Source organism: Carettochelys insculpta, chromosome 4 (genome assembly GCF_033958435.1).
Source record: "Carettochelys insculpta isolate YL-2023 chromosome 4, ASM3395843v1, whole genome shotgun sequence".
In the NCBI taxonomy this organism is placed as follows: Eukaryota; Metazoa; Chordata; order Testudines; family Carettochelyidae; genus Carettochelys; species Carettochelys insculpta.
The window spans coordinates 118,133,445-118,151,842 of NC_134140.1; the positions used below are offsets into that span (position 1 = coordinate 118,133,445).

At 41.5% G+C, this 18,398-nt stretch overlaps 1 protein-coding gene across 3 annotated transcripts in view; it reads right to left on the reverse strand.

Moving 5' to 3' along the window:
* The window catches only part of GRID2 (glutamate ionotropic receptor delta type subunit 2), a 1,071,343-nt gene that overhangs the window by 110,295 nt on the left and 942,650 nt on the right, over nucleotides 1–18,398 (reverse strand). For all 3 annotated transcript variants that reach the window (XM_074993599.1, XM_074993598.1, XM_074993600.1), the window contains exon 14: nucleotides 6,775–6,941. In XM_074993599.1, the coding sequence (XP_074849700.1) occupies nucleotides 6,775–6,941 (167 nt within the window). The remainder of the gene's footprint in view (nucleotides 1–6,774; nucleotides 6,942–18,398) is intronic.

Here is an 18,398-nt window from a genome sequence, read left to right on the forward strand (position 1 = left end):
TCATCTATTAATGGCAAAAAAATGTGGTATTCTAACCTTCCTGACCATACAGATGTGTTGTCTAATGACATGAACAGATATATTTATAAAAAATATGTCAAATGATTAAAAAGCCATTGAGACAAGTTGAAAGCTCCACTATTCAAATCTTTTCTAGAAAAAATTGCTATTACTTTTATATAATTACATAGTATCCGAATTTTAGATGGAGTGAAAACAACTGGTTTCTAAGATAAAATCAGCCATTTTGACTATTGTCTGAATATCTGAGACTCAGAGCAGTTCTCTCCATATCTGAATACAGCTGAAAACTGGTCTTATTCAATATCCAGAAGCCTTACTGTTCATGTCTTTGTTTCAGCTTATGGCAATGTCCGGAGCAAGAGAGAGATACTCAAAGACAGGTTTCTTTTGCTAAAGCTGCCAGTTTTTATCCTTTTATTTTAATAAATACCCACAAAAAGCTTATTTGAGGACATTGTGATATTGCAATTAAAGCATAACTGTTTTTTTCATTTATTTTGTTTGCAATTTCTACACAATACTGAAAGAGAAAAGGTTTTTTATTCTAAAATTCTTAACTCTCCAAATTTTGAAAGCAAACCTTAAATTTGGGTTTACTCCTTTTAAAAAAACCCTCTTTATTAAAAAAAGTCAGAGAGGCTATTATACACAAAGGTTCAAATCATGTATTTAATTACTGTATACTGTGCTAGGTCTTGTCTATGCACTGCTGTTATTTTAAATTAGGGCAAACTTCTGTGAGATGTGGACACATTTTTAACAGTTTAAAACTAATTACATGAGGATAGCTTGTGCCTGTAAATTTATGTACGATAACCTAAATTGACATGTCTATCTTCATGGAATGTTGAACCTATTAAATAATAGCAACTTGAAGTCACACCTTTTGTTAAACTGCTGCATCTGTGTGTGAAGAAAACATCTTAACCTGATATAAATGTGTCCATACAGTAATTTCCTTGTCATCTTACAGTGTCAGTGTGGTCCTGCTTGGGGGCTATCCCAATTTCTTTTGGTCTTAATCAAACCATGTGAGCAAGACATTATAATGTGATGGAACCACAACATGAGGTTCAACTATTACAAGTTATATCAGAGAATTTTATGCTGTTTGGAAGATTTTGAGATGTTTGTTTGCAGGTGTAAATGAGAAATACATTAGACCTACTATTAATTAGCTTTACTATGTGAGAAGTTAACTTGATACTGAGAGATGAGAGGAGAACAGGCTAAGTGAGTCATTCTGCGCTAGAGAATAGAGACTGGAATAATTCAAAGAGAAGATGTAGGTAATAAAATTCTCTAAAGCAGCATTTCCCAAAGCATGGTCTGCGGCCCAGTACCAGTCCTTGGAAAAAAAATACCGGTCCTTAGAAAATGCACAAATTATTGCTACATATTATTATTATTATTATGAATAATAATAAACAGTGAAAATTTATTCATTTTTCATTCTTTTTTTATATTGCTTATATTTTTGGGCTGCAAAAAAAGGTACTGAAAAAAACCACTCCCATCTATATAAAGTTTGGAAACCCTGCCCTAAAGGTTTTAGCCTTCTCTATGTAACCTACTGTGTGCAGACCATGGAGTAAAGCATGCTAGCACATGCTAAGTGTCTGAAAGCTACCACAGTCTCCTTTTGCCTTGAAGTGCCCAGCTCTCAGTCATGATCTACTGACCTTGACAGAAGGGGGGAAAGGTCATTATCTTGGCTCTTGGGTGCCTGGGGATCTTTTTTGCATGCCTTTGATGCTGGGGGAATTCCCTACGATGGAAATCCCCTAAGAAGAGGTAATGATGACCCCCTGCACTGCTTACGTTCCTTAGGGTGAAATCAAGGTTGGTGGTTTTTTTGTCATCTTGAGAGACTTTATACAGCTGCAACCAGGGATTAACACTGTTTAGCTGATGGCACTATACAGCATTTGCATATCTTATACAAGCAAAGACCTGCATATTTTACATAAATGTGACTAGCCCAGGAGAGAGCAGGAAATGCCAGTGCATTTCAAATAGATACTCTATGGCTACGTCTACACGTGCACCCAACTTCGAAATAGCTTATTTCGATGTTGCGACATCGAAATAGGCTATTTCGATGAATAACGTCTACACGTCCTCCAGGGCTGGCAACGTCGATGTTCAACTTCGACGTTGCTCAGCCCAACATCGAAATAGGCACAGCGAGGGAACGTCTACACGGCAAAGTAGCACACATCGAAATAAGGGAGCCAGGCACAGCTGCAGACAGGGTCACGGGGCGGACTCAACAGCAAGTCGCTCCCTTAAAGGGCCCCTCCCAGACACACTTTCATTAAACAGTGCAAGATACACAGAGCCAACAACTAGTTGCAGACCCTGTATATGCAGCACGGACCCCCAACTGCAGCAGCAGCAGCCAGAAGCCCTGGGCTAAGGGCTGCTGCCCACGGTGACCACAGAGCCCCGCAAGGGCTGGAGAGAGAGTATCTCTCAACCCCCCAGCTGATGGCCGCCATGGAGGACCCCGCTATTTCGATGTTGCAGGACGCGGATCGTCTACACGTCCCTACTTCGATGTTGAACGTCGAAGTAGGGCGCTATTCCCATCCGCTCATGGGGTTAGCGACTTCGACGTCTCGCCGCCTAACGTCGATTTCAACTTCGAAATAGCGCCCAACACGTGTAGACGTGACGGGCGCTATTTCGAAGTTACTGCCGCTACTTCGAAGTAGCGTGCACGTGTAGACGCAGCCTATAACTTTAAGGAATTTGAAATATTCATATGTGCCTTTGCTAATCCCACCCTAGGAAATTGTTTCCCTTCTGTTTACAATCAGACAGCTGCAATTGATGATTTTTCATCCTTCCCATTAGAAAAAGAATCAAGGGTGATAAGTAAAATCCCTTTGGTAGTAATTATGATACCAAGTGGGGCTGACAGCCTCACCAACCCCTGGGGCAAGGTGTGGGGGACCCCCGGCTCTGTGCTCCCAGAAGGGGTGGAGCTTTGGCCGCAATGAGCAGGGCTGGCGGAAGCCAGCCTCAGTGCTGCTCAGACCACATCCTGCCCCCTCTCCCCAGCCAGCCCTTAGTGCTGCCTGGAGCACAGTGGGCAGGGCTCTGTGGGTGATTTAAAGGCCTGGGGCTCTGGCTGCTGGGAGCCCCAAGCCCCTTTGAATCACCAGGCCCCAGGGCAATTGCCCTACTTCGCCCCACCCCCTTGCCAGTGGGCCTGTATTATATACAGTATTAAAAGAGCTTTGACAACTGTAGCATGTAAGCAAACGCTCTCCTCGTGGTGCCTGCTTTTCAAGTAGTTCCCCATCTTCAAAAGCTTTCATTTAAATGTGCAGGCACAATTAACCATGGAAGATAAAAGAATCTGTTATGGGGCCTCAGCCTGTTAATGTCCCCCTGTAGCGGGATGGGGAACTACACCACTTTATTCTGTCTCCTTTATGATGACACTTTCGGTTCTGCGTTTGTCAAGTCCCTGATGTGACCCAGACCTCTGGCCAGGTTACTAATTACCTCTACTCCCTGTAGGGTAATGGAGAGACAGAAGCACCACAGCTCTAATGGAGGGGCCAGAGAACCCCAAGTCTCTGGGTTTTAAAGAATTTGTCTCCAGAGCTGTTGGTGGGCATAGATCGGGGATCCGGCTTCACCCACTCCACTGGTTTCCAACTGAGGGCCCTTATCTGGAACAGCCAGAATCAGTCCTCCGTCTCAGGCTGCTCTCTGAGCTAATTCCTACCTCTCCTTCTCTGTAAGCTTCCCTAGCTCGCTGCACTGCTTCTCCCTCTTTCAAGTGCTGACTTCGCTGCCAGACAGAGGTGACTGGTGAAGGTGGCTCTTGGGTTGGGGGGCGGGGGGGGGAGAGGCACAGCCACATTCAACCCCCTAGGCTGGGGAAGAGCAAGAACAAACCCCTCCATTCCAAGCCCTGCTTCTCCATGCCCTGGCTCTGCCCCCTGCCTCGCCTCCCTCTTCCTCCACAAGCACCGTTCTGCTTCCAACCTCTTCCCTGGAGCAGCGCAGCCCTAGAGCAGCGCAAACTGGGGCTGCCTTGCTGCACTTTCCCAGTCCTGGTGCTGAGTGAGTGTGGGGAGAGGTGCAGGAGTGCATGTGATCCCCTTTTGTACCGCCCCCCATGCATCACCTCTGCCAGAAGCTTCTCCTATCTGTCACAGGAGTCTTCTCTCTGTAACCCCTCTGTATCTCTGGCAGCTTCCTTTCTCCTCAGGAGTTCACCTTCACCATGAGGTAGCATTTAATCGTGCTCCGGGACTTCCTTTCCTAATCCCTGTTACTCAGCAAGTATTCTATTCACAGGTGATCCTGAGCTGCCTTATTCTCCCTTGTGGGGCCTGGCAGAGGTACACTGAGCTCTTCACCAGCATCCTTCTCACAGAGTCTCATAATAAAGAAATAAAAAGTTATTCAAAAAGGGAGTTCACATATTTTTCAGAGTATATATGTAACTGAACTGTCCAAATTCTTTACCAGCACCGCCCTCCAGGCATATTCTGGCATGGGCACAGGGGTCACGTCCTTCTGGTCAGTCATCAATCCTGATGATATAATCGGTTCTTTGTTAACTAGTGCTAAAATTGCATTAATACCAGTTCAAACTCCCCAGACTCACAAATCATCCATCCAGCTGCTCTTCCATGCTGTGTTAAAGGATTAGAGTAGGGATTGAAAATCAAGAACACTGGGTTCTATATTCCTGACTCTGCCATTGACAAATTGCTACCTTAGCAAAGTCACTTAACTCCCCCCATGCCACAATTTATCCATGTATTATGGGGAAATGTCCTTTATTTTTCTCAGAGAGGTGCTATTATTTATACAGCACTTCAAAGATCCTTAGATAAAAAATGCTACATACATGCAAGTTTTTATGGTTCTTTCTGCTTCCATAGGCTTTAAAATCATAATATACTGAAATCTTGTGATTTTTTGACAAAATAAACCTGTATTGCACTTGGAACTGTCAGACCTGTACAGCCAATGTCAATGCTTCAGAATTATAGCGCAGCCTCCCTGCTGGTTCAGTACTGTATCACAGGGTAATTTCTTCTTAACTCTGGTGGTGATCATGTCCAAATCCCTGCAGACTAATATGCCTTGCAAATATATCTCTTCAAGTATAACTTCAAGATGCTATTCTTGTAACAAAATATACTTACAATTTATAAATTATTGACTATAATACCAATAATTTGCACCTCTATAAAACTCTTCAGGCATGAATGTCAAGGGGCTCAGGTGAAAATCCTGGCCCAACAAAGTCAATGACCGTATTCCTAGTGACTTCAGTCTCCATATCCACATGGATAATGCTCAGAACAACATGACAGCACCCTGCATGGCACGTGATCACTTCATTCTCTTCTCAGCATGGCTGTTCCAGATAGCTGTGAACTTCTCTTAGAAAGGTTGTAGGAAGGATTTTGCTTGCTTATTTTGCATACTGTACATCAAGCAAACAATGCAACAGCCCTAGAAATGTTCTGCTAAGTTTACATAGTCATCTTCACTGAGAGTTTCAGTGTTTTTGACAAGCAGCTCCCTATAATATTAAATTACATATATGATCTATAACTCAATGGCTATGTCTACACTTGCCCCCTTCTTCGAAGGAGGCATGGTAATCAGGGTGATGGGAGATTACTAATGAAGTGCTGCAGTGAACATGCAACACTTTGTTAGGCAAATTCTCCCCCACAGCACTTCCAAGTGTCAAACTTTGAAGTACTGGCATGGTGTGTAGCCATGGGCACTTCGAAGTGCCTTTACTCCTCAAAAATATTTGTTCATTTATTGTTGAGTACTTTTTTCCATTTCACATGCACCTGCAATTTTGAATTGATACTGAATGCTGAGAAAGCACAGGAGGGACAAATTCTGTGGGTTCTTCTGATCTGACCAAAAGCAATAGGTACCAGAAATATCACTAGAGACTTTTGCAGCTCCAACAGGTTGATTTAAGTGTGGAAAAAACTTTGAACTTCCCTACAGTATTTTGCCTCCTTAGAAAAGGCATGTATCTTTTTTGGGGGAGTGGTTTTCATCTCAAAAGCTCTGAGTGTGGAGCCTGGTATTCACATAAAACACGTTCCACAAATCCTCTCTGCATTTCCCTGCCAGTAATGTGCAATTCACTGATGTTTCTAGGGAGGGGTGTAATAAATGAATCAAAACTAAGTAATGTAATGGTACTGCCAGAGGAATGAACAATCAACTTCAGCACACAATAATACCAGAATATGCAATTGGTAGTTACCCACTTCAATGACATGTTTGATGATTTAAGGCCAGGCAACACCAGTAACAGCAACGAAGGGTCCTGTGGCACCTTATAGACTAACAGAAAAGTTTTGAGCATGAGCTTTCGCGAGCACAGACTCACTTCATCAGATCAAGTCTGATCTGTGAGTCTGTGCTCACGAAAGTTCATGCTCAAAACTTTTCTGTTAGTCTATAAGGTGCCACAGGACCCTTCGTTGCTGTTACAGATCCAGACTAACACGGCTACCCCTCCGATACGCAACACCAGTGTATCTTTTCATTTCTTTGTTTTTGCAAAGTGGAGCATTTTTCTGTTTTTATGTACATTCCTGAGTAAGTGAACGATATGTACAAAATCCAGGAGCAGACAGCAGAAGCAACAAATTTTCCCCCCAAAGAACATGCAACTAGAAGTGGATCCATAGCTGACAGATATCATCCCTTAATCCCTATTCCATCCTCTCTTACCTTTGCGAGAAGAGGTCTCTGTAGGGGCTGCCATGCTGAAGTGCAATTCCATATCCCCTGTCTGCAACAGTGTTCCCAACTGTGTAAAAGGAGCAGTCTGGATCATTGATGGCTACATATTCCAGTACGGCTGCATCCCACACAAAAGCATAGTTCCCATATTTCACCTGCAGCAAATAGAAGGAAAAATTAAAGCTGCAGCTTGTCAACTCCAAAACAAGACAGCTGTGACCAAAACATTTTAGCATCTGCGATGTCTTCAGATTAAAATATGACCAGACTAACTGTGCTGTTACCACTGTAAAAGAATTACAACAAATCTTATACTAAATACAATACGTAGCCCGAAATGGTTTAGCATCTTGCAGGCTAAGTGACCCAGAGTCAACTTGTATGTAAATATAAGAATCCTGTATGAAAATGGTAATTAGGGCCACTCATAATACATATGCTAGAACTTGGAAGTGCAAACTTGGATTGTTTATAATTTGAGGTGATAGCAATTGTAAGTGGATACTCATATCTTGCTTGATGCTAGCCGTGTACACAGACGCTTCTTGTATATCCCTACAGCTATTGATTCAGCGATCTAAAGAACATATTAATAGTCAGATGAGCTGTAAACATATAATTTGAAAAAGTGGGTCTTACCCATGAAAGCTCATGAGCTAATAAATTTGTTAAGTCTCTAAGCTCTTACTGGACTGCTTGTTGTTTGTGAAGCTACAGACTAACATGGCTACCCTCTGAGACTGCAGACATAGTAACATCACTCTGTTTAAGTATCAGAGTGGTAGCCGTGTTAGTTTAATCCACAACAACAACAAGAAGTCCTGTGGCGCCTTATAGACTAACAGATTTATTGGCTCATAAGCTTCCATGGGCAAAGACCCGCTTCGTCAGATGGATCAAGTGCAAATGGAGATGAAATTTTAATTCCATGCATCTGATGAAGTGCGTTTTGTCCATGGAAGCTGATGCTCCAATAAATCTGTTAGTCTATACGGAGCCACAAGACTTCTCATTATCACTGTTTGTCTCTCTTTGAAATGTATAGCAAATCACCTGAGAATGAGGGAAAATAGCATTTGCTTTACATTAATCTAGATAGCTAATAACTGGTGATGGTTGGGGAAACAGGTCTATATGGGGCTCTGTAATTGAATCAGTCACCCTTATTCAGTTCACCTAAGGACTCTGATCTTTCAAGAGAAGGCCTGGAACTGTTTAAAAACCTGCTTGGGTCCAGATCTTCTTTATCTAGGATCTGCTTAAGCTTCATCAGGGGAGGTTTGAGCCAGAAGATTGTGATCTCCAGGTCTGCCTGGATTCACTCTGAATACAAACATTGGGCTATAACTTATGGACTACTTTCTGAAAGAACTCTTTGCATCTACAAAGCTCAACGTCTCTGCTATGAACCTGAATTTCAAGAATTTTATTAACATCTATATGTATACTGATGTTTTAACCAATACTCTCTCCCTTTTGTTTCTTTAATAACTTCAGTTCAGCTAACAAAGCAAATTAGATACCCTATAGATATTTTGGTAAGTTCTAAAATATTCATTAACCAATGAGGTGATGTCTCTGTTCCTTTGGGATTGGTAGCAATTTCTTACATGATTAATAGATTGTGAGCAATCATAATCATATTTCACTTGGGGTGTCTGGGTGGAGACCTGAGTTGTTTTAAGGGAACTGTGTAGCTGGTTTCTGCAAAACTAGTAAGGTATTACAGAAGCTGTGTTGACTGGCTTCTAAATCTAAGTATTGGAATACCCATCAGTTTTGGGAATTGGCTGCCCCATTCTTTTCAGTTCACCCTTATTCAGTGACCTCAGGTGGCTCCCCAGGGGCTCTAGTCACACCATCTGAAGGCTGTTTGTTTGAAAAAGGTGAGGTTTCAGTCCACTTCCCAGCAGATAAGTATTTATATCCTAAACCCCTCTGCTACAGCTGATGCTAGTTGGTACTTTTGTTTGAGGACGCAGCAGAGATGCTAGGAATTGAATGTGAATTGAAAACAATTTGCCCTCAGGGATGAGGAATGCTGGTGGAGAAGTTGGGAAAAGCTCATACTGTTCCTGTTTAATATATAAGTGGGGAACGTCAGTAACCCATGCTAAATTACCACGCTGTAGATGTGTGTGTGACAGAGAATCAATGCAGTACCTGTTTTATTCCCCTCATACTTTTGACCATTTCTCTGGTCCTGGTGAAAGGATAATTTTATGGAAAAAACTGAGGATTGAAACTAAGGATATCTGTCATCCAGAGGTGACCAATGTGGGGATTCTAAGGGGGGAAAAGGGCAAAGGCTATCTGCCCACGCTCTACCTGTTCTCATCCATATCCCTCCTCTCTCTCTCAGGCTCTGCCCCTGCTTTACCCTTCCTCACCCATGGCCTGCTCCAGTCCATCCCCACCCATCTCTTCCTGCAGAAGTGCCTCACCACTTCTGATGAGTCGAGGCATTCCCCCCAGCCCCTGGAGTGACATGGCCTAGGAGTAGCATAAGCTAGGAAGCTTGCACTGCTTTGAGGCTGCACCATTCCAGGGGAGGGGCAGGATTGGCCCTGCACTGACCAGAAGCAGCACTTCACTGATGGGTGAGTACTGGTGGGGGTGCCACTGCTGGAGGGGGGCGGGTGCATGTGGTCACCTGTACACCCCCATCTGTTGCCTGTGCAGCCATCAATTCTCAGCTGTCACAATTTCCATGTATGACCTTGGATATGAGAGTTGGTAACAGATTTTCTAAAAACCATCACTCATCCTGACATGAATGTGAAGTGGCCAGATTTTCAAAACAGCTCAAAGGGAGCAGCTGGTTTCTGAGCACTTTTGAAAATCTATTTATCTTTACCTTAATTTCACACCGGTAACATGGGAATAGTAGTTCCCTGCCTCGTGACAATAAATTTATTATTATTTGAGATGATATGCTCAGAGGCTGTGGTGATTGGAACCACCTAAATATCTAGATAGAAAATTTGCACCAGTGACCCTAACTGCAAGACTCTTTTACAGAGAAGCACAGCTCTCTCTATCTATATATATATTTCTCTGCATTCAAAAAACAAAACAAAGCAAAACAGTAGCAGCTCTGTGTTTCATTATCAAGATGGACCACGATGGGCATTCCATTCCAATGAAAGCACCACTGAGACCACACTAATGAAAAGATTTCTTCCTTATGTTATACTGTGACTGAATCTACAATTGTATTTGGCATCCAGACATAAAAACTTGATTTCGTGTTCCAGTACATATCACTCCTTCCACCAGCAGCACAACTAATACTACTTGACCTATGTCATATAATTAACTTTACCTGGCAAAAACAACAAGAGGTCCTGTGGCAACTTATAGACTAAAAGATATTTTGGAGCATAAGCTTTCTTGGGCAAAGACCTGCTTCATCAAATGTAATGAATCTTTGCCCACGAAAGTTTATGCTCCAAAATATCTCTTAGTCTATAAGGTGCCACAGGACTTCTTGTTGTTTTTGAAGATACAGACTAACTCGGCTACCTCTCTGATACTTTACCTGGAGAGGAAAACACATCTTATCCCACTGTTCAGTTTGGTCCATAACATGAATTTACTTAGTGCTTGCCTATACAAGAACGTAGCAGGAGTTGAACTTAAATCTGTGCAGCTATTCTGATTTTGGTTTATACCAGGTTTAGTTTGGTTTATCCAAATAAATTAGAAAAAGCTTTCACTGATCTGAAACAGACCAAAATAAGAGAGTTTAATTAAAATAGTTAGAACCCTTTAAACTGAAATTAAACTATAATTTGGGGGATGTAGACACGTGCATTACCTCTATAAGAGGGAAATAGATCCCATGTCAGACTATGATAACAGAGTATTACTTAAGTTACATAGTCAAAGAATTAAACGCTTGGAAATGCCAGACATAAGCTTGCCTTTTGTGTGCAATGCCCCTGATTTTTAGAAAAGCAAACCAACTCTCATCCCAGGAAATTCCATTATGTGGCATCACCTTGATACCCAGAGTTCACCACAGGATCCACTGACCCTTGCCAATTAGAGCTGAAGGAGTAAACTGGTACCAATAATTGGTTGTCATCTCCTATGTGGATCAGTGCCATAAGAAGATGAGATAAATGCTCTGCCAGGGGTTTCATAACTATTTGCTGACAGCAGAGGAATGAAAAAACTCAGACATTTTGGATTTATCTCCAGGGTCTAGAAGAGATTTTGCTGTAATGCAGCATTTCTCCACTTGGGTCATGACTCAAAACTTGGTCACCAGAATGACCAGAGGACTGGGCTGTGCTCAGCATCCCACTCCAGAGACTGCGACCCTGGTTTCCATCTCCTCTGTCCTGACCTCAGCCTGGGGCCCTGGATATACCCTGAAGCTGTGCAGACCCCCCCGTCATATCATCCATCCTGGTCACTGCTCCTCTGATCTTCCCTCACTGCAGCTCACAACCATTTCTGACCCAACTCCTTTCCTCAGGCCTCCTACATACCCCAAGGATTCCAAATTCCCTGTTCCCTTTATTCTCTGCTTCCTGTGGGTGTGGGGGGTATGTGCTTTTTTGGGGAGGTAGCAGCTTGTCACCCTCAACTACTCTGTCCTCATATCCTTATCCATCTCCTACTTCACTTGTACACCCTTCAGTTCCCTCCCAGCAAACCTCAAACCACCATCTGCTTCCTCATTACACCCCAGGACTCTCAAGTTCATCTCCAGGACTGTATCTCACTCCTGCCCTTACTCCATCCCCCCCGGCCATGGGAGACTGTGTCTTTTTGGGGGATCACTTGGTTCACCACCCTTCCCCCCTGCTGCCATGGCGATGATTCCCAAGCTGTTCATATTTGACCTTAGCATTTGGAATCTTAGCTCAGAGCCCCCTTCCCAGGCCTCTGAAGGGGGTCTCCTCTCATCAGTCTGGGAGCTTCTTAGAGGTCTCTGTGTTGTGTCAGTCCAAATGAGTTCTGAGCATAAACAGGTTGAAACGAATGAGGAAGATGGGGGGTCTTACAAAAGTGTTTTTTTTTTCCTGAAGGAATCCTGTCTGCATGGCTGTTTTTGCTTCTGGAAAAGTCTCTTCTGGAATTAAGATTGCTCAATAATATACAAATGAGGCAAAAGATACATAAATCCCTCCCTGTCATCCTGCAGGGATGATACCACCACCAAAAACTGCTAGCCCATCAGTTGTTTTAATTAACTGATCCAGCACTGAGATCGCCAGATGAGATCTTAGAACCAGGTAGGAAATGGATGTCTTATCATGTGTGAATCTGAGATTTTGAAAAATATTCCTAACGCAAATCAAGTTGAAAAGTCATAATCTTTCTTTTGCTAATAATTAGCTTACATTTTCAATGGAAAGTCATTTTGACCCAAAAACTTTTATTTAACTTTTTTATTTTGAAAGTATGAAAATGGGATATTTAAAGAATTTCAAAACTTTCCAACCTTGTTTTGAAATTGAAAAATAATTAGTACTGACTCTTCCCCACAAAGGCTTGACATTTTGACTAATTGGCTTTTTCCCCATGTAACAGGTTTCATCAAAAATTTTCCTTTCAGTTCTACCAGATTCTTCATTGACTTGTTATCCAATTGGTTTCCCTAAGTGCTCAGAGGAGTCATGATAATTTTCTCCTGCCTCCTCTCCCTGGTTCCACTCTTCATTTCTATATCATGTCAGGCAATCATGTTGTAAAATTGAGCTGAATTCATTAGATGCACAGGGACAACAGTAATAAATAATTGCTAAGTAAAAAGTAAATAACATAAAGAGGCTATCTGGGGCTAGGCAGCCCAAAAGAGGATTAAAACCCAAGTCATCTTATTAAATTACATGATGTCATTACATCATTTAGATTACAGCTCAACAATGTAGATAATATTTGTAAAGTCTGTTTACATATGAAAGCTACTGAAGCATGCCATGATAGATTTTTGTTTGTGAGATGCAATACACAACAGGCTTTTGCATTTGGGACATACTCTTTCACACACATAATCAACGTCCCTTGCATTAAACACACCAGGGCTGAAAAAAAACATTTTTTGTTTAACACTGCAGATCTGGAAGAGTTTTCTTTTTAATAACTAAGATTCTGGAGCAGGCAAGGAATAAGATCATCCGTGGAGCTTCCTTTGTTGGGCTGGCTCTACCCTGTTCCCAATGTATTTACAGGCATAACCTGGGTAAGAAAGACAGAGAAGTCTCTCTTTGGTACCGAGGTGCTATGGGGAGCACATCCCACTCTGGAAGACAGAGAAGCACAGCATGCAAGACTGAACAATCATGAGGGGGATCTTCTCACAGGGAGCTCATGGGTGAAGGAAATAGGAGTGGAGAGCTGAAGCCCACAGGGCATGTGAAGAGGAATGCTGTGTGTATAACCCCTGGAGAGGACTGGAGTGGATTTTCAGGACTGGGAAAATAAAGGAGAGATGGGTGAGTTCCGAAGAAGAAAGTCTGTTCATAAAACAAATTATTTGACAGGTGGGGGATGGTAGTTGAAGGCAAAGTTTTGGTAGACCATGCCCTGTTTTGTTTTCAGCCACCCTTGATGAGTCCAAGAACATCAATGAGAGTTGTATGTTTATGAGCAGGTTAAAACAACACTCAGTTACTTCAGACGGGTTCTTTGGTTTAGGTCCCTTGCTGTCAAAGGCAGTCTTGGAAAACTAAGAAAAGATAAAAAGTGCAAAACATTTCTGGTCAACAAAAAGCTTGGTGAAGTGAACAGATGCAAATAAACAACAAAATGCTTGGCCCATGCCACAAGAACTTGTTCATATTATAATGAGGGTTCCAGCAGAGACTTCGTGATTTGGGTGTAAGGTGTGGGAGTATTCCAGGCTGTATGTGCAACATGCACCACTCTCTAAGAGGAACAAAAGAGAGACAGTGAAGAGAAATATAAAATTATCCATCTGTGGACCTACCAATATAGGTTCTAAACAGCCCAGTACGTTTTGTTGCATTATTTGTCCTGGGCCATAGAGTTTACCCCACTTCCCTTAGGAGATTATTCCTTAGCCTAGTAGTCTCTGAGAATTGTTTTCTTAACATGCAGCATAAATATTTTATTTCTTCCTTCTGCAATCTTCTACTATTTTCATCTTTCAGAATTTTTAGTTATTTTTCACTGGGTCACTTTGAATGATCTTTCTGCCTCTTTGGGGTTGAAATCTTTCAAATATCGTAGGCAGTAATCATGTCTCCACCATCTTGCTTGTCACTTTGGCATGCTACGGGCTTGTCTACACTAGCCCCCTCCTTTGAAGGGAGCATGTAAATGAGCCCACTTGGTGAATAGCAAGGAGGTGCTATGCTGCATATGCAGCACTTCATTAACCTAATTCCTGCTGCGCGAACTTCGAAGTTGCTAACTTCGAAGAGCCAGCAAGCTGTGCAGCCGCGGGCACTTCAAAGTATCCTCACTACCTCAAAGTGCTCTTACTCCCAAAATATTTTGGGCGTAAGGACAGTTCAAATTTGCATGGGTACTTCGAAGTGCCTGTGGCTACACAGCTTGCCGGCGCTTCCAAGTTGCTAACTTTGAAGTTTGCATGGCAGCAATTAGATTAATGGAGTGCTGCATATGCAGCATAGCACCTCATTGCTATTCATCAAGTAGGCTTGTTTACATGCTCCCTTTGAAGGAGGAGGCTAGTGTAGACGAGCTCTACCTGTAGTTAGTGTAGCTCCCTTTAAACTTGGTCCTAAATCAGTCCTTTCAGCCCCCCAGTTACTGTTATTTACTTAATTCGCTCACTTCAGAATAGTCTTGAAGTTACAATTATCAAGCCAGTAATGAGCAGTGCATTCCCCAACTGCCTATAAAGTTGTTCAGCAGTTTTTGATGAATTTAGTTCTCCTTTTAGTTAATGCTTCCTAGAATATGAGCAAAAACTATCTTTTCAAGATTCATATGGAGTATCTTCATGGATATTTTCTCTTCCTCAACATGCAGAGTTTTAAACACAGTAAAAAAATGAGAAAAATGAAGATGAGATCTAACCTACAGATCTGAGAACAGAGGTCTGATAAACTACAGTTTGCTGTATCTGGAATGACAATTATATACTGTGTCTATGCACCCATTCTATCAGAAATTGAGTGGATAGGGGCTGGCACAGTAAATGAAGGAGGAAGTGGATTCTAGAACAAAATGATTATGCCTTGTAGCCTAGGCACAGAAGGTCAGTGTAGATTCTCTAGCTTTCACGCAGGCAAATTCTTCATTCTGTGTGAAAACAGAAAACTCCCAGCTCCACAGCATGACAAAAAGCTAAGGAATAACAATCAATTATGGGGATAGAATAAAGGTAAAACCTGAAAGGAAAAATACAGGATCTTTATAGTATCACTCATAGCTAAGTGCAGATTTGTATGCCTGAATTCTACATTTCCATGTAGTTCTATTGTAATTTCATGGGGGGAGAGAATACCATTTCAAAATAATGACAAATCTGAATGCAGTTCACACTCTGTTATGCAGCTCCTGGGAGTGCTGAGGGAAAAAAAAATGCATGGACGAAATCTGTTATCAGTCTGCAGCAATCCTAGGTTTCTAGTCCATCAGGGTAAAACCCCCTTGCTCTACAAACTGTATCCCTGCTTTCTACATGACACATAGTCAACATTCATGTGAGTGTTGCATGGGAGAGGATAAAAAGAATGTTCTGTATTTGATGAAGATCTCTGCACAAGATTAGAAACAAAACTGGATATATGATCTTTTCCTAATGATCATTTATGTGCATGACACTGGATTTTAAGTGAAGCCAGGAGACTTGATTGTTCACCTCACGGCAGTGTAGTGACCATTGCCAAGTGAGTTACTGCAAACAAGGAATCTACTGAGAAATGTACACGAGGGGAAATCAGCACATCAGTGGTATCAAAAATTATTTCCACAAGGCTGAATATCACTACACATTATAAATTCCTTCTTCTGGAATAAACCTTGAGTATAAAACATTACCAAATTCATCCCTGATGCAACACTATCTAAAGCAGATGGAGTTATTTTAAGCATGCATTTGATCCATTATATTTTTGTGTGAATATACTATATGTGAAGCATAAACTTGATTCATATTTACTGGTAGCATTTCTGAGCATCTTTGAATCAATTCATTAAAGTGAAGGAGGCTACAGCTGTGTCTACGCTAGCTCCCAACTTTGAAGGGAGCATGGTAAGTAGGGTGTCAGAAGATTACTAATAAAGTGCTGCGATGCATATACAGCACTTCATTAAGCTAATTCTCTCCCACAGCAACTTCAAAAGCAGCAAACTTGAAAGTGCTGGCTTGCGTGTAGCTCACCCGCCGGTACTCCTTAACATTAAAGGGACTTCAAAGTAGCCCACGCACTTTGAAATACCGGTGGGTTAGCCACAGCTACACACAAGCCAGCGCTTCAAAGTTTGCAGCTTTCAAGTTGCCGTGAGAGAGAACTAGCTTAATGAAGTGTTGCATATGCACCGCAGCACTTCATTAGTAATCTCCCACCACCCTACTTACCATGCTCACTTCGAAGTTGGGAGCTAGTGTAAACACAGCCTACGTGTTCCAAAAGCACAGTATTTGAGTCCAGTACATATAACCTCATGCTTCATGTAACTTTTACCATTTTTAACATACATCTATAATTATGGAAAATTATACTTTTTGTAGGACAAGAAAATAAACTGTACCTGTCTACTTCCTATTTCCAAGTTTTAATTAAAAATTATTTACAAAAAGAGATATGCAAAAAATCTATATTTCTTCTTTAAAGAACTAAAACCGCTTTTTCCCATAGCATTTAAAGGCAACAGAAAACCAGCAGTAACATCTGTAAAAACAGGCTATTCTAGTTATATAAATGCATACCTTCCTAAAAATAAAACAATGTTTGTAGCCCATTATTTAAATTAAGTTTAAATAGAAGGGGAAAAATACATTTTTACAAGTCTGGAAATGCAAACAAAATCTGTGAATATATTGCTGTAGTCCACAAAAACGCACTCAGGCCATGTCTAAACATGGCCCTCCCTTTCAAAAGGGGCATGTTAATGAGCTACTTTGGAACAGGTTAATGAGGCGCTGACATGCATATTCAGTGCCTCATTAGCATAATAGCAGCCAGTTGTGCTTCAAAAGTGCTGCTTTTGAAATGGAGACTGGCTGTGTAGTCGTGGGCACTTCAAAATAAACCCCATACTTCGAAATTCCCTTATTCCCAAAATATGGCTGCTACACACAAAAATGTATTTCAAAATATCCCTAAGTTATTTTTAAATACATAGCCTGCACACATAGCACATATTTCAAAATAGTGCCTATTTCAAAATAACTAATAATTTCAAAATAGGTACTATTCCTCCTGCAATGAGGTTTACCAATTTCAAAATAACCTGTGCATAAGGTAGAAGTCAGCAAAGTTATATCAGAATAACAGCTGATACCTTGAAATAACTTGGCTGTGTGGCTGTAGCCTCACTATGCTTTTTCCATGTTTTTAATAAAAGCCACAGAGCTCAAATTGTAGCAGACTTCTGTTTAGGTAAAAGTGCACCAACTGAATTGCCACCATTTAATTAAGAACTGCTTACCCAGACTTTCATGACATCCCCCCGCCAACCCTTTTTGGAATGTGTCAGCATAAGAAGATATAGAAATTAACAAAAAACACAAATAAGTCACTTGCCCACACATTCCACATACCCATTATAGTCAAGATATGACATTGCTTCACAGTCCACTATCTACATGTGTTGCTTAATAGCTATCACTCCGATACACTACACAGAGGTTGAACACTATCATCTGCTGCTAATTTTATTTTTTCCTATCCATGATGGCTGAACCCTGAGCATCAACATATCCTACCTCCAGTCACCCACTATCCGCTAACTGCAGACCATGGGGAACTGTACGTTATTCTCTAACACAATTTTATGCTATTATAGAGAGAAGACAACAAGGGGAAGAGTATTTGAAATACTTACACTAAAGGAAACAAAACGAGCAGTCATACAGCACTTTAAAGGCTAACAAAATATTTTAATAGGTGATGAAGTTTCATGGGGCAGACCCATTTCTTCAGATCTGGAGATAGTGCTGTACTGGAAATGGCACAACGGTTTTATAACACAGAGGTACAAAAAAGAATTTGAAATAGAAACGGACAAATCAGATACATAGGACAGAAGGGTCTGGGGGTAGGCGGGGAGGCAAAGGGGAGGAGGGGAGAGAATTACTACCTGTAAATGTCCTGCCTAAGTCTTTGTTATGCATAAGGTAATTGCTATCTCTGTTAAGGCCAAGTGTCAAAGTATCAAATTTGAGCAGTTCATGTTTCCCTTTGTAATCTGAAGATCTGAAGAAGTGGGTCTGCCCCATGAAAGCTCATAACCTAATACATTATTTTGTTAGTCTTTAAAACGCTACATGACTGCTGGTCTGTTTTGTTAGGATACAGACTAACACATCTACCTCTCTGTTACTATTACACTAAAGGCTGGTTCATATCATGTAGAGACTGCACTTCTGAAATGTGGTGTGGCAAGATTGGGGACAGAATTAAATTTCTTTGAGGAGTCTTTATTCTAAATTCCCA